Source organism: Crocuta crocuta, unplaced genomic scaffold (assembly GCF_008692635.1).
Source record: "Crocuta crocuta isolate KB4526 unplaced genomic scaffold, BGI_CrCroc_1.0 scaffold128, whole genome shotgun sequence".
In the NCBI taxonomy this organism is placed as follows: Eukaryota; Metazoa; Chordata; class Mammalia; order Carnivora; family Hyaenidae; genus Crocuta; species Crocuta crocuta.
The window spans coordinates 474,745-490,927 of NW_027532232.1; the positions used below are offsets into that span (position 1 = coordinate 474,745).

The 16,183-nt window shown below is 41.3% G+C and overlaps 1 protein-coding gene across 3 annotated transcripts in view; it reads right to left on the minus strand.

Annotated features, from left to right (window-relative positions):
• TCAF1 (TRPM8 channel associated factor 1) overlaps positions 1-16,183 on the minus strand; it is a 55,386-nt gene that overhangs the window by 17,821 nt on the left and 21,382 nt on the right. For all 3 annotated transcript variants that reach the window (XM_077777972.1, XM_077777971.1, XM_077777973.1), the window contains exon 2: positions 13,319-13,952. In XM_077777972.1, the coding sequence (XP_077634098.1) occupies positions 13,319-13,938 (620 nt within the window). In that variant the 5' untranslated portion in view covers positions 13,939-13,952. The remainder of the gene's footprint in view (positions 1-13,318; positions 13,953-16,183) is intronic.

Below are 16,183 nucleotides of genomic sequence, written 5' to 3' on the forward strand. Positions count from 1 at the left end.
TATATAAACCCCCCCCCCCCCCCCCCCCCCCATTTACTTACTGCTGAGTAGCATGCCCCTGAGTGGATATGTCACATTTTGTTTATTGGTTCATCTGTCAATGGACATTTGGGTAGCTCCCAATTTGGGGCTTGCTGCCATGAACCCTGATGTGATGTGCAAAGTTTTTGTGTGGATGTGTTCTCCCTTCTTCTGGATAAATACTTAGGAAGGAGATGGCTGAGTGGTATGGTAAGAGTAGGTTTAAACTGATAGGAAATTGCCAAACTGTTTTCCACAGTAGTCGTATCATCCTACATCCCCAGCGGTAATGTATGAGAGTTCCAGTTGCTCCCACGTTCTTGCCAACACTTCGTGTTAGTCTTTTCTGGAGCAGCTCTAGTGGGGTGTATGGCATCTACTGTGACTTGAATTTGCATTTCTCTGATCACTAATGATACTGAGAATCTTTTCATGGGCTTACTGGCCTTTCGCACCTCATCTTCCGTGAAGTATGTTAAAATATTTTGTCCTTTTCTTTTTTTTATTGGATCATTTGTCTTCTTATTGAGATGTAAGTTCTTTATGTATCATGAATGCAAGTCCGTTGTCAGATACAAATACTGCAAATAATTTTTCCAGTCTGTAGTCAGCCTTTTTGTTTTCTTTCTTTTTTTTTACCTTTTTATTTTCTTAATGAACTGCAAAAGTTATTAAACATTTTTTTTATGAAGCTCCATTTATCAATCATTTCCTCTTATGGCTCACGTACTTTTTGTGTCCTATCTAGTCCATCTTTGCCTACCCCAAGGTCACAGATAATCTCTCCTGTGTATTCATGTAGAAGTTTTTGACAAAAAAAAAAAAAAGAAAAAGAAAAAAGAAAAAAAAAGAAATAGAAAAGAAAGAAAGATGGTTTTGACTTTTAGCCTCTGCATTTAGGTCCAGATCTTTTTAGTTATTTGTTTTGTATGGAGCAGGATTAAGTGTCAGGATTCACCTTTTCCCCATAAGGGTGCCCATTTATTCCAGAACCATCTGTTGAAAAGATGGAGCATGGATCTGTGAGTCTATTTCTGAACCATGTGTGGTCTGTTTCATTGATCTGTATGGCGGTCCTTATGCCAGTACCACAGTATCTTGATGACTTTAGCTTTCTAGTAAAGTCTTGAGCTTAGGTTGTTTTAGTTCCTTTCATTTGCATTGATTTTAGAGTCCATTTGAACTTTGGTTGGGATTGCACTCCATCTATTTGTCATTTGGGGGAAAACTGACATCTTAAAATTACTGAGTGTTCTGATTCATCAATCTGGTGTATTTCACCATTTCTTTAGGCTTTACTTAATTTCAGTGATATTTTATAGTTTCAGGATATAAGTCTTATAACATTTTGTTAACTTTATTCATTAGTATTTCATGATTTGGGGTCCTACTTTAACTGATACTGTATTATTTTTAACTCCAATTGCCAATTTTTGGCTGCTAGTATATAAGACTGTAATTGATTTTTGTTTACTGACCTTGTATCATGCAGCCTTGCTAAATTCAATTATTATAGTGCTTTTTTGTAGTTTTAAGGATTTTTTTTTACACAGATCTCATGTTTTCTGCTAATAAACATAGGTTTACTTCTTAATTTTTCATTTCTGTGCCTTCTTTAACTGGCCTTACTGCACTGGCTATGACCTTTAAGTACAATATTGAACAAAAGCACTGAGAGCGGGCATCCTTCCTTGCCCTGTTTTCAATTTTAGGGTATTTCACTATTACGCATGTTCTTAGTGATAGCTTTTTCAAAGATGATTCTCACAATATTGAAGAAGTTCCTTTTTATTTCTAGTTTGCTAAAACATGATCATGATTTGGTACTGAATTTTGTCAGATGCTTTTGTGTGTGTATGTGCACCCATGTACCGAATTCTATGGTTTTCTGATTCATTCTGCTAATATGGTGAATTACTTCCATGTTGGAATGTTAAACCAGCCGTGCATTCCCAGGATAAGCCATACTTGGTCATGATGTCATATCCTTTTTATATAGTACTTTTATTCTTTTTACAGTATTTTATGAAGAATTTTTGCATCTGCATGAAGGACATTGTTCTGTAGTGTTCCTGTGATGTCTTTCTCTGGTTTGGTATCAGAGGAATACCGGTGTAATAACCTAGGTTGCAAAAAGTTTCCTCTTCTACTTTCTTGAAGAGTTTATGTAGGGTTAGTATCTTTTGTTCTTTGAATATTTGATAAAATTCATCAGTGAAGCTGTCTGGGTCTGAAGTCTTCTTTATTGGGTTGTGTTTTTTTTTGCACTGTTGATTTTAAATAAAATTTTTATTTTAAAATAAAAAAACCATTAAAGTAGCTAATACAGTACAGAGTTCCTATACATCCTTCACCCAGTTTTCCTAATGTTAACATGTTACACAATCATGGTACGTTTGCTAAAGCTAAGAAGTTGAAATTGGTAAAATGCTATTAACTCCAGACTTTACACAAATTTCACCAATTTTCCCATGATATTCTCTAGGATCCGATCCAGGAGACCAGACTGCATTTAGTATTGGGATGTTTTAAATTACAGTTCAACTCTTTTAACTCTTTTAACATATATTTCCTGCTTCTTCTTAGTAGTTTGTCTCTGTCTGGAAATTTGTCCATTTCATTTAAGCTGTCAAATTCATTGGCATACAGTTGGCAATACTCCCTTCTATCCTTTTCATGTGTGTAGGATCTATATTAATCATCTGTATTCCATTCCTCGAGTTTATTATTTGTGTTCTCTCTCTTGTTTTTGTGGTCAGTATATCTAGAGATTTATCACTTGATTTTTTTCCAACTAACCAGCTTTTGTTTTTACTGATTTTCTGTATTGTTTTTCTGTTTCCTGTTTCACTGACTTCTGCTCTCATCTTAATTATCTTCTTTTTCCTTCCACATATTTTGGGTAAGGTTTTCATTATTTTTTTTTTTTTTTAGCTTCTGATGTGGAAATTCAGGTCATTGAATTTAAGCTTTTCATTTTTTCTAATAAAAGCATTTAAAGGTATACCTGCACTACTTTAACTGCATTACATAAATTTTGACATGTTGTGTTTTCATCGTTACTCAGTTCAAAACATTTCCTAATTTCCTTGGCAATTTCTTTTTGACTTGTAGGGTATTTATGTATTTTTAACTTAGAAGTATTTAGATACTTCACGTATGTTTATGCCATTGATATCTAGTGCAATACCACTGTGATCAGAACATACTATGTATGGGGGCGACTGGTGACTGTTAAGAGTCTGACTCTTGATTTCAGCTCAGGTCATGATCTCCCAGTCATGAGATCAAGCTCTGTAGTATTGGTCTGGCTCTGCACCCTGGCATGGAGCCTGCTTAAGGTCCTCTCTCTCTGCCCCTCCCCCACTTGTGCATGCTCTCTCTCTCAAATAAATAAACTTAAAAAAAATAAAGAAGTGTATTTTGCTGTTATAACCATGTCAATAATTTACACCTTCAAAAACTAAAATTAAATAAACATGAGCAAAAACCCACATTAAATAAAAGTAGGACCAAATGAAAAAAACAAACAATCCAAGTACCTTCTGAACATAGTACTCAGACATTCTGTGCTCAGTGAAGTATATTTTGAGGATGAAAATAAATACAAAGAAATCTTTAAAAATTATTTATGCCCTTGGTTACAGTATGGGAACAGTAATCATAAAATTAGTTTGTGTGCGCTGTAGGACTGAGCAAATGAGTAAATACTGAGGTTGTAGAAACCACTATTCTCATTATGGGAGATGGAAGATACAAATAGGGAACGAAGGAAGGAGAAGAAACCCCATGGTTCTGGATGGAAACTAGAGGTATCAGTATGAACTTATGCTTAGGAGATCAGTATTTCCTGCTGTCTTCTGAGGAGCCCAGGAATGAGGACAATCCAATAGCAATGAGCGCACTGTGATGGTCATGGTTCCTAAATACCAGTTACCACTAAGAGGAACTGAGAGTTCTCGAAATGGCTGAATCCGCTTTTGGGCTAGAAAAGGACAACATAACCTGCAACATCCTGTTGTGCCAGACACTGAGTAAATACCGGAGACCTGGGGGCGCATGCCAAATGACTGAGGTCAGCCTACTAGGGCTTTTCACGTGCCCAGTTTGAGTCAGTCTGACCTCCAAAAAAAGACTATAAATGATTTGTATTTGATTTTTTAAAAAGGGGTCCCTGCGTGGGGCACCTGGGTGGCTCAGTCGGTTAAGCATCTGACTCTTGGTTTCAGCTCAGGTCATGATCTCAGTTTGTGAGTTCGAGCCCCACATGAGGCTTTGCACTGACATGCAGAGCCTACCAGGGATTCTCTCTCTCCCTCTCTCTCTGCTCCACTGCTACGCGCGCTCTCTCTCTCTCTCAAAATAAATAAACTTTAAAAACAGGGTCCATGAGTACAGAGTGATACTCAAGCAAAATTTTCAAACCACTACAAAATCAACAACAAATATTGTGGGGGTGGGGAGGGAAAGCTCTTCTTGACAGAGGGATCCCAACCAATTCCGATAGAAACCTACAAGTAAACCTACACTCTGCTAGAAGGTCAGGTTGTCACAGGTGCTCGGAATGGCAGAGGGTGGGGGAGGTTTTCTGGCAGAGGTGACATTTGACACGGATCTTTAAGAAAGGGGCAGGAACTACCCGTGTGCAGTAGAAGTAATCACCTTTGTAAATATTGACCCGGGCACAGATCGCCAACTAGTGCCAACACCACTGGGAGGAAGGTGGCTGGTGAACAGGACGCTGATACTCCCAAATTGTCACACCGTGGGTTGCACGAGTTAAAAAGGGGGAGAGGCACTATCACACTAGGAAAATCTGGCAAACTCCAATTTAACTGAACGGCCAATTCTGTCATCACCAGTAACAATAAAATTGAGTCACATGCCTCCCAATTTGATACCTTGTAATGAGCCCAATGTCACCTACGTAGTATTCTTGCCAAAAAATGTTTGGACTTCGTATAATCATGAGAAAATAATTAGACAAATCCAAACTGAGGGGCACTGCACAAAACAGGTGGGCTAGGTGCTTCAAAAACACCAATGTCCTGAAAGATAAAAGCTGGCAAAGGTTTTGGATGGATCCTATATTTTTAAAAAAATCTAAAAACCATATTGTTGGGGTAATTGCAGACATTTGAACATGGACATTAAATAATACTGTTGTATCAACGGCACATTTTTTTTTTTTAGATCACTGTGTTATGGTTATACTGGAAAATGTCCTTGTCTTTAGAAGATATATACTGAAGTATTTAGATGCGATGTGTTACTTTGTCTATAGGTTTCTCTTGAAGGGTTAGGCAAAATAATCTGCTTCTGTGTGTTTATACAGTGTATGTGAAGAAATCTAGCCACTGATGTATCTGGGTAAAGGGTATGGTTATCATTACATTATTATTGGCAATGTTCCCATAAGTGTGAAAAAATAAAGATGTGGGAAAAAATTAAGGATAGGGGCACCTGGGTGGCTCAGTCGGTTAAGCATCTGACTTCGGCTCAGGTCATGATCTCGTGATTCATGAGTTTGAGCCCCACGGCAGGGTCTATGCTGACAGCTCAGAGCCTGGAGCCCGTTTCGGATTCTGTGTCTCCCTCTCTCTCTGTCCCTCCCCTACTCACACTCTGTATCTCTTTCTTTCAAAAATAAATGAACATTAAAAAAATTAAGGATAACTCCAAGAAGAATAGAAAAATCATGTGTCATTTCCAAGCAGTGAGAAAAGAAAAAGAAACTCAACTGATGGAGCAAAAGGCTGTAAAGGAAAATTTTAAAAGAAGCAATGAGAAAGTATAACAAAATATCGAGCAAGATTATAGTAACTAGAACATCAATTTTATCTATTATATAAATGGACTATTTACCTTGTAAACAGCAGAGGCACTCTGATTAAACTAAAAATTAGATTTACACTAAGAGACAAACCTTCTGGAAAAAACAGAGTAACAGGATCAACAAAGAAGCAAAACAAACAAAAAACTCGGAATAGTAACTACATACTAGACAAAAGAGAGTTCAAGGTGAAAAATACCAGTGGCTACAAAGAAGGATATGTTATTCTGACAAAATGTACACACCGTGAAAAAAATTCATGAGTTTTTAGGATACCAAAATATCGCTTTAAAATATGGAGAATAAAAGCCAAATTCAATTCTAAAATCTCAGTGGGAGGATGGGACAGTTGTCTTAGAGATCTCTTTAAGATCAAGTATATAAAAATTAAGTAATTTATGGAGCATACGAATAATCCAGTTGACCCAAGGGATAAGTTTAGACATATGTACGTAACAGAAAATACGGAATGTTCTCAAAAAACGTTATTGTCACTAATATTTTGCTAGGTCAGAAAAACTAATGGTATGTAAAATATGTGATAACAGAATCGTGGTTATATTTAAAGATCAGTCCTTATCTTTTTAGAGATAACGCTATTCTACGGACAGAATGATGCAATGTCCAGGACTTGCTCAAAACAAACTGGAAGAGGGAGGAAAGGGGTAGGAAGGTGATGAGTGGAGACAGCTGGGTGTTAGTTAATAACTGCACAGTTAGTTGATAACTGCACTAGCTGGGTAACGGATACGTGTTTGTTCACTGTCCTTATTTCTATTTCAGCAATAAGAAGTTTCTAAAAGGAAACTGCCAGGTATTGAAAATGAATAGGTGTACCTCCAGCCCGTCTGGGTTACAGTGAAAGGATATTGATTATGTCTGTATTTATAGAAGAATTAGAAAGTGACTGCACTGTGTGCTAATAGGCGTGTAGTTAAATGACTTACAGAACGCTTCAACGTGGAATGCTGTGCAGCCGTTCTGAAGGATGATGCACATTATCAAACAGATGCACATGGAAAATATTCAAGTTAAATGAAGTGAAAAACCAAGTTGCAGATCTCTTTTTCTCTGTCTCTCTCTATCACCCCTGCTCTTCCATACCACCCCCCCACACACACACACACAAATGGGGGAAAAGTCAGAAAAGACAAGAATCCAAACTCTGGATTAACAAATTCGCAGGGGCAGAGGGAGAGGTGTAGATGAAGATCTTTCCCTTTTTATTCTGCATACTTCTGGATTATTTCCGTTATTTTCCGGCAGGCATGTATTTTGAAACTGAAGAAAGGAAAATGTTCATAAAAAGTGAGAGATCTGAATTGTGATTTAGCAATTACTCTTCTAATGTGGCCTATCTTGCCACCTGGATTCACTCTCTAACATGTCTTGTTTCTTTTTTGAGAACAAGCTAATGCAATTTTAGTCTACATAACTAAGCATGCAGGGAGAAGGACGGAGTAGGAGTTAGTTAGGTCAGGATATTTACCCCCACCACGCCTGGCCATTGATCCTGACATAAAATCCTGTAGTTAGCATTCTGAATATTCCTAACACGTAACAAACAATGACCTCCAATGGCTTGTGGATTCTTGTTATATAAGCTTATTAATACCTGCGTAAGGTTTGTGAATTCAGGTTTCACAGGGGGTGTTTTCAAGCCAAGGAATTTGGGGCATGCAGACATTTGAGAGGACGATCGTTTGTACAACATTCTTTTCTATGCATCTTAATGACTTTGAATATATATGGTGATCACTGTAGAGAGAAAACCAGTCTCCATGAAGTAATAGCTAAAAGGAGGACAAGGATGTTCTACTCCAGCACTTTCTATTTAGAGGGAAGAGGAGGCAAAACCGTCTGCCAAGGTCACGCTGCTTGTACTGACTGGAAGATCCCGGGTTTCCAGGTTCCAGTGAAACTCAATGTCATAGCCCTCTTCCTAAAGCAGTAATCTGTTTTTTTGTAATTTCTTCCAGGTCAGGTTACTGAAGAGGTTTCTGTGCTTTTACTGACTAGATCTTTTTCTTGACTCATTTTCTTGACACACGAAATACTGCCTGGGCTATACAGTATACTCAGTAAATGCTGGCTATATAAATGTATGAATGAACAACATCCTCAATAGAAATCTGTAATAGAAGCCTGAGATTTGGGTCAAGGTGAGACAAGGGACTTCTTACCCAAAAGAGGGACTAAACCAACTATTCTGGTTGATTCTCCTAAAAACCTCCGTAAGATTGATCATCTAATGATACATTTCATCTACATCACATCTCTTATTGGTAGAGCCAGTTCGGTCCCTAGTACCTGTCTTATTAAGTGTATAAAGAGGACAGAATGTAGCAATTGATCATGATGATACAGTCTCAGTTTGGTGGAGGAAGCAGGTGAAAACATGAGTTTAAATGCCAATACTTGCGGTGCCTGGGTAGCTCAGTTGGTTAAGCGTCTAACTCTTGATCTTGGCTCAGGTGATGAGCTCATGGTTGGTGAGATGGAGCCCCGTGTCAGGCTCTGCGCTGACAGCACGGAGCCTGCTTGGGATTCTCTCCCTCCCTCTCCGCCTGTCTCCTCTTGTACACATGCTCTCTCTCTTTCTCTCTCAAAATAAATAATTTTCTGAAAGGCCAACACTTTACACAACTTGGAGGTTGTGGAGGCTGGATGTCAAGATAGTTAAAGTGTCTTAGGTATTTAAGTGTGTTTCTTAATTCATTTAATCTTCACAGCCACCCTGAAAGGTGGTCATTATTAATCCCACATTAGAGATGAGGCATAGAGAGGGTGGCTATGACACCACGTTACAGCACATGCACCAGAGCTTGGGAACTTACTGAAGTCTGCCCAGTCTAAAATCTGTGCTCTCTCCAGGTTATATGAACACTGAGTCCTGCAATGAGACTGCGCAGTTCATGACAACAGACCCAGTGTTTTTTCAAATGAAATAATAGAAGGTGAGACTTGTTTTTCACATAAGGTACAACGCCATCATCCTCAGAGCCGAAGCGCAATTGAGGCATTGAATGAAGCTGATAGGAGAGTAGAAATTGGTCAGGGAACCGCCTACACGTGGCTTCGTCTTACAGGGCACCTGGAGGCTGGTGTTCTAAATACAGATGATGACGCTTTGCCTTCCAGGCAAGCAGTGGGGGCAGTGACTAGGAGGCTCCCAGCTGACCCCTGTGGGTATTCTCACCCGGCTAAAAGTAGATCATCTGGTTTTACTACTTAGGGGTTTTATTTTTCTGATCATAAAGTAGACTCTTCCTCTGATAAAAATGTGATTCATCTTGATAAGACCTGTGGGCAGTTTACTCTTTTAGAAGGCCAAGAGGATCCCAAGATCTTATTTAGAACTTAATTTAGTAAGAAGTATGCAAGTAATAAGATTAAGGTTATATTAATTCACAGTCTTATGTTTAAATGAGGGTTTCAAAATAAACAAGATACTTTGGCAGAGTATCTGAATCCATAGGAGCTTTCCATCTGAACCTCGCTCAGCCCATGATGGAAATAATTTCCCTTCCTGAATTCTAATAGAAGCGTCTTGGTGTCTTGTATTGTCTAATACTTCTAAAATGTTTTGAAGGTATTCTCCACAGTACTACCTATTAGAACAAGAGTAGAGAAAGAGCCAAATGCTCACCAGCAGGCACATGATTACATAAATAAGGCCCACGCACTGCATTCTCATGAAGTGAATCAAATATAACTTTAAAGATTATATAGATTGAAAAATAATCATGAGTAGAATGCAAAATAGCATGTATACTAAGAAGACAATGATGTAAAATTATGGATGAATGGGCGCCCTCCTACACTGTTGGTGGGAATGTAAACTGGTGCAGCCCCTCCGGAAAACAGTATGGAGGTTCCTCAAAAAATTAACACTAGAACTCCCCTATGACCCAGCAGTAGCACTGCTAGAATTTACCCAAGAGATACAGGAGTGCTGATGCCTAGGGGCACATGTGCCCCAGTGTTCATAGCAGCACTCTCAACAATAGCCAAATCATGGAAAGAGTCTAAGTGTCCATCAACTGATGAATAGATCAAGAAGATTCCATACAATGGAATACTACATGGCAACGAGAAAGAATGAAATCTGGCCATTTGTAGCAACATGGATGGAACTTGAGGGTGTTATACTGAGTGAAATAAGTCAGGCAGAGAAGGACATATGTTTGCACGTATAGGTGGATTAGGAGGAACTTAACGGAGGACCATGAGGGAGAAGAAGGGGAAAAATAGTTGGGGAGAGGGAGGGAGGCAACCCATGAGAGACTCTTGAATACTGAGAACAAACTGATGGCTGGTGGGGGAGAGGGGAAGGGGAGTGATGGGTATGGGGGAGGGCACTTGTGGGAATGAGCACTGGGTGTTATATGGAAACCAACTTGACAATAAACTATTTAAGAAAAATAAATAAAATAAATTTATGGATGAAGGGGGAAAGAGTTGTATTGTGAGTTTATGACTTACTCCTTTTTAAAATGAAAATTAGGGGGTGCCTGGGCGGCTCGGTCAGTTAAGCATCCAACTCTTGATTTTGGTTCAGGTCATGATCCCATGGTTTGTGAGACTGAGCCCCGTGCCAGGCTCCACATTGACAGCAGGGAGCTTACTTGGGATTCTCTCTCTGTCTCCCCCTCTCTTTTCCCCTCCCTTGCTCATGAGCACACATGCACATGCTCTCTCTCTCAAAATAAATAAACTTTAAAAAATTTTTTTAAGGGAAATGAAAATTTAAAAAAAAATCCAACAATATTGAAAAAGTGGTTTAAAAGAGTATCTATGAAAAAGAAACATAATTCAAAAGTATTGGCATTTGGCAACACACACACATGTGGAAAAGAAACATAATTCAAAAGTATTGGCAATTGGCAACACACACACACACACACACACACTTATACACTTATATGTTTATCAGAGATGTTAATAAAAACAAGAGTTAAATTTGGTTTTATGTTTTTTATGTCATAAGATTGGGCATTGACAGATGTGGAAGATCTTTAACAGGACCTGTGAATTACTTTTCTTGTCTTTTAACGTTCTTGTATATGAAATGATATTTTGGCCTTTTTTTCTATAATATTTTCTACACAAAGCTATATTTTTTGAACAAAACTAGGAACATACTAAATGACAGGTTAGTATCCTACTTTATTTCATTTCATAGCACTCCCTAAAAGCTTTTCCGCATGCCCAAAACTCTATTCTTGGAAATAATTTTAATGTTTGGTTAATATCTCTATAATTTATTTAGCCATCCTACTCTTCCTTATTACAAGCATGCTACATTGCATATCCTTATATGTGAATCTGATTATATCTCTGATTCTTTTTTTTAAAAGTCCTATTAAAAAAACTATTTTTCTCCTGAAACCAATGCCACACTGTATGTTAACTAACTTGAATTTATTTTATTTTATTTTCTTACATTTATTAATTTTGCGATAGAAAGAGAGAGAGAGTGTGAGCAGGGGAGGGGCAGAGAGAGGGAGAGAGATAAATGCAAGCAGGTTCCATGCTGTGAGCGCAGAGCCCAGTGCAGGGCTCAAACCCACAAACTGTGAGATCATGACCTGAGCTGAAATCCGTAGTCAGATGCTCAGCCGGCTGAGCCACCCAGGTGCCCATTAACTAACCTGAATTTAAATAAAAAAATACATAAAAGTAAAAATGCTATTTTAAAGGTTTATTAAGGTCTAATTTACATAAAGTAAACTTCACTCAATTTAGGTTTATAACTTAAAAAAGTTTTTTAATGTTTATTTTTGAGAGAGAGAGACAGACAGACGTGGTGGGGAGGGGCAGAGAGAGGGAGACACAGAATCTGAAGCAGGCTGCAGGCTCTGAGCTGTCAGCACAGAACCCGACACTGGCCTGGAACTCACAAACCACAAGATCATGACCTGAGCCAAAGTCTGTCATTCAACTGACTGAGCCACCCAGGGGCCCCAGATTTAGGTTTATAATTAATGAATTTTGATAAATATCTAGTTTGGCAACCACAATGTCAGGTGGGAGAAAGATCACTCAATGTCTCCTTTTCAGCCTTGGCTACACAAGAGTAAATATTAAAACTATGGGGAGAGGAGGAGAGGGTTCTTTTTTCCTATACTTATCTCAACATATGCATTTAATCAGTATTTCACATCTCTCTCACACACACAAGCACACACAAATACTCTTGTGCCTTTTACTTTCTCCTCCTCCATGCTCAGGTCAGCCAGTCAGCTCAGGAAAATCACCATTGCCATCTTCAGTCCATCTACAAGTCTAAAATGACCCACCCAACATACGAGTAGTGCTATGCTATAGCTACTCATAGCGGTAAAGACAGTCAGGGTTGTGATGCAGTCTCACCTAGTAAATAACTGATACCAAAAACCTACAATCTCCACAACAGAGTCTGCATACTTCCCTTATTAACTCTCATTATTCCTCAGGCATCAGTCTTCAAGTTGATTTTGTGTGCACACACACACATATACAAACACACAACCTAACTCCACCTTGCAATCCAGACTCCTTGACGATGAGAGACCATTTAGGGAGAGCCAAAGAAAAAAGAGGTATGGTTTTGGTAGAGAAAACCATCTCTGAAGGCAAGTACGGGGGATGAGGTAGTTAAGAAACAGAATTATGGCCAAGTCTTACCTCTCTATTCTTTGGTAAACTGAAATTTGATCAATTTGATCAGTCACTGTGCCCCAGAATAACTGTGTCTTTCTTCCTTGCACATGCAGGGTTTTGATTCAAACGTTCCACACCAAGGAGAGTCCACAGCCCATTCTGTGCATCCGTACTAAGCCTGCCTTCCTCACCCCGCCCCTACCCTCCAAGGATGCTGGGAGTTTTAACGTACAACAGGCCGCGGCCTGGTACACTTCTTCTACTTCTGGAACGATGCCAGCCTCTACTCTTCTCATTCATCCATCCAGTCCCCACAGACGTTGACTGAGCATCTACAAAGCTGCCTACGTCCAGCACTGTAGGAGATGCCGGAGCACACGTGAACAGAGCAGGCTGGTTAGTGCTCTTAAAGAGCCTTCCGTGTAACCTGTCTCTGTACCCATCACCGCCTCCCTCATTCTCCATCATCAGGTCTTTTGCCTGCAGACATCAAATCCTCCCCTAACTCTTACACTTAGCACAGACAACATAGTTTAAGCTAGACACCAGGGAACATAATGGTCACTAAGAAGTTTCTCTGCTCAAAGAGCCAATTGGTCTGGTCTATGGAGGCAGCAGCAGTGGTCTGGTCTGAGTGCCTGGTCTGCGAAGGCAGGAACCCCTCCTATGCCTCAGGGTATTTTTAAAAATCTGGTTGATTAGGGTGAATCGATGCCTACGTGCCAAGTTCTCTTCTGCTGGCCTGGGAGCAACCTAAAGATAAGAGCCAAGGCTGTTTTTGAACCTGGGACCAAATCCCCACTGGGTAAATGTACTCACCTAACTAAGACTGGGATCTTGGGCATCTTCTTGGAGACTTTAAAGAAACTTGTGTCCCCTTTGTTGTCGGTGAAATACACGCCGGCCACGCTGGTCACGAGGTTGCCAGGGAACGTGAAAAGCACCCTTTCGTCATCGCCCTGGTTGGCCCAGTCCCAGGCCTGGCCTCCAATGAGCAAGCCCCCTCCGCATTTCATGAACTTGACCAGCTTTTCCGTCATGGTTTCATTGTAGGCATCAATGCAGTAAACCCCTAGGGAGTCTTTCACTTCCGGCTCAATCTTCGCCTCCACCCCAGAGCCCTCAAGGATTTTGGCCAGGGGTGCGAGGGATGGGTGTATGCCAATGGGAGCCCCAGGGGAAGAACACAGCCAGCCCACTGCATTGAGGAGAAAGGGCGTGAGCTGGGCTTCCACCAAGTAGTCCTCGTGAGGCACCACCACCAGGCGGCCTCGGCCATAGGAGGAGGCGGCAATGAGGACCTGGCCCATGTCATTTACCATGACCGGGAAGGAGGCCTCTCCAATGAGAAGTAGTTCGCATGGGATGGCATCTTCGGGGACATCCCAGCTCGTCACTCCATTCATAAGGGCCTCAAAGGCAGCAGAGGGAGTCGCCATGGCTGGATCGACTTCTGTAGAGAGAAAAGCAAAGACTCGGTTTGGGGAAGAACAGATAGACAAGTAAACAAGCCCACAGTTCACCGCTCCCCCAGCTGGGGCAATTCTTCCCTCTACGCAGACGAGACTGACCCTGTGAAATGACTCAGAGACTCAGGGGGGGGGGGGGCGGGGGGTAGAGTATCCAGTCCAGCAGAACGCATCGCACCCTGCCCAGTCCTCCTGAGCTCCTGTGGACAAACTAAGAGGGCCTGACACTTTCCACCACAGAAGGAAACAAACAGAAGTGCAGAATGAGGGCAGGATTGTGTCCCCAAAGAGATACGTTCAAGTCCTAACTCCCTATACCTGTGAATGCGACTTTCTTTGGAAATAGGGTCTTTGCAGGGACAGTCCAGTTAAGATGAGGTCATGGTGGATTTGAGTGGGCCCTAATTCAGTGACTCGTGTCCTTTCAGAAGAAATCAGGATGCAGACACAGACACACAGGGGAGACTGCTAAGAGATGGGCGGGACGTAACTACACCAAGGGCGGCCAAAGGTGGCTGGTGAGCACCAGAAGCTGGGAGAGAGGCGCGGAGCAGGTTTTCCTTCAGAACTTCCAGAAAGAACCATCTGGCCAATACCTCGACTGCTAACTCGTGTGCCCCCAGGGCTGGGAAAGAATAGGTTTCTGCTGTTGGAAGCCCCCCGGTTTGTGGTGATGTGTTACAGCAGCCACTGGAAATGCATACAGTGGTGCAGCATGCTGTCCCCACCCCCTCGCTCCCACACGGATCTCACCAAGCCCAGCTTGGAGGCTCCCCCAGAATTTTAGTCTGGAAAGCCCGTGACCTCCGAGACGTTGCCTTGGTCACAGTCACAGGCTGGGGAAGAAACTAGAAGTCCTCTGTGGCTCAAATCCAGAAGCAGAATGTATGCCACACATTACGAAATTGTGGCAGATTCTTCCTTGTGCCCAGACACCGTGGAGAAAGGTGTGGACGTCTGTGGACGCGGACCCACGTAAGTCCTCTGCTGCTTCACTACAGGCTTCCTGCCCGGGATGCTCTACAGCCTCACCCCCACTGTGTGCACTTTACTGAAGCAATTCCCTCAAGAGCAGATGTGTTTTCAGAATCAGGACACGGAGGGCTTGCCGTTCTCACCGACCGCTCGGGGGCACCGGACAGCGCTGGTCCCTGAGGCTCTCACCACCAATGACATTATGCCTGAGCCAACCTCAGTATCTTCAACCTGCTGACCTGTTTACTGTCTCTCCTTCTCCTACCTCTTCTGAAAATGCAGGTATTCCCATGTTTATAAGCTTTGGCCCTTAACCTCTTCTCTTTCTGTTTCCCTTGTCAGAGAATATTCTCACTCTGAAGGCAATATGGCAAAGCGGCTCCAAGCTCAGGCTCTGGAGGTAGGTTAGCTGGGCTTGCTTGACTCTCAGCTCTGCTCGCTTGCTAACCGGGAGGTGCGGCAGCACATCTCAGTCCTCATTTCCTCCTTCATTAAGAAGGGATAAGAGTATCCACCACATCAGATTGTCCCAAGGATTAAAGGAAACAACAGGTTAAGCAGGTTTCAATTATTTATTATATACGTGTGTGTGTTTATAATAAACACACACGTATGTTTGCTTCTAATTATTTGGTTAAGGGTAAGCTATTTAACTTGCAGATGTGCATAACAGAATTCTTACAACGTGAACAAAGATCAAACCTAATGTTAGAATTTACAAATACTGGAATAAGCATTTAATTATTCTTATTTTTTTAAGTTTATTTATTTTGAGAGAGAAATGACAGGGGGAGGAGCAGAGAGAGAGGGAGAGACAGACAATTCCAAGCCGGCTCCACGCTGCCAACACAGAGCCCGACGTGGGGGGACGCGGGGCTGGATCTCATGAACCGTGAGATCATGACGTGAGCTGATACCAAGAGTCAGATGCTTAACCGACTGGGACACCCAGGTGCCCCTAATGATTATGATTTCATAGCTTTCACATTTTGGAGCCAATGCTCACATTAATATTAGTTATTACTACATTCAGTTCTAAGTATTTCCATGGGCCCTTGAAAAACTCCGAGGCACAGACCAAAAGGCCCTGGTTCTGAGATAACGAATAAACTCAAGGTCCCTCCTGAAAGAGCACATTCTGTCATTTGCAGAGGCCTCTAAAACTAAAGAGGTACTGAATTCATTCTTTTCCCCTTAAACTAGCTCCTCATAGGCAAATTACATGAGGGCAGCACCTGCC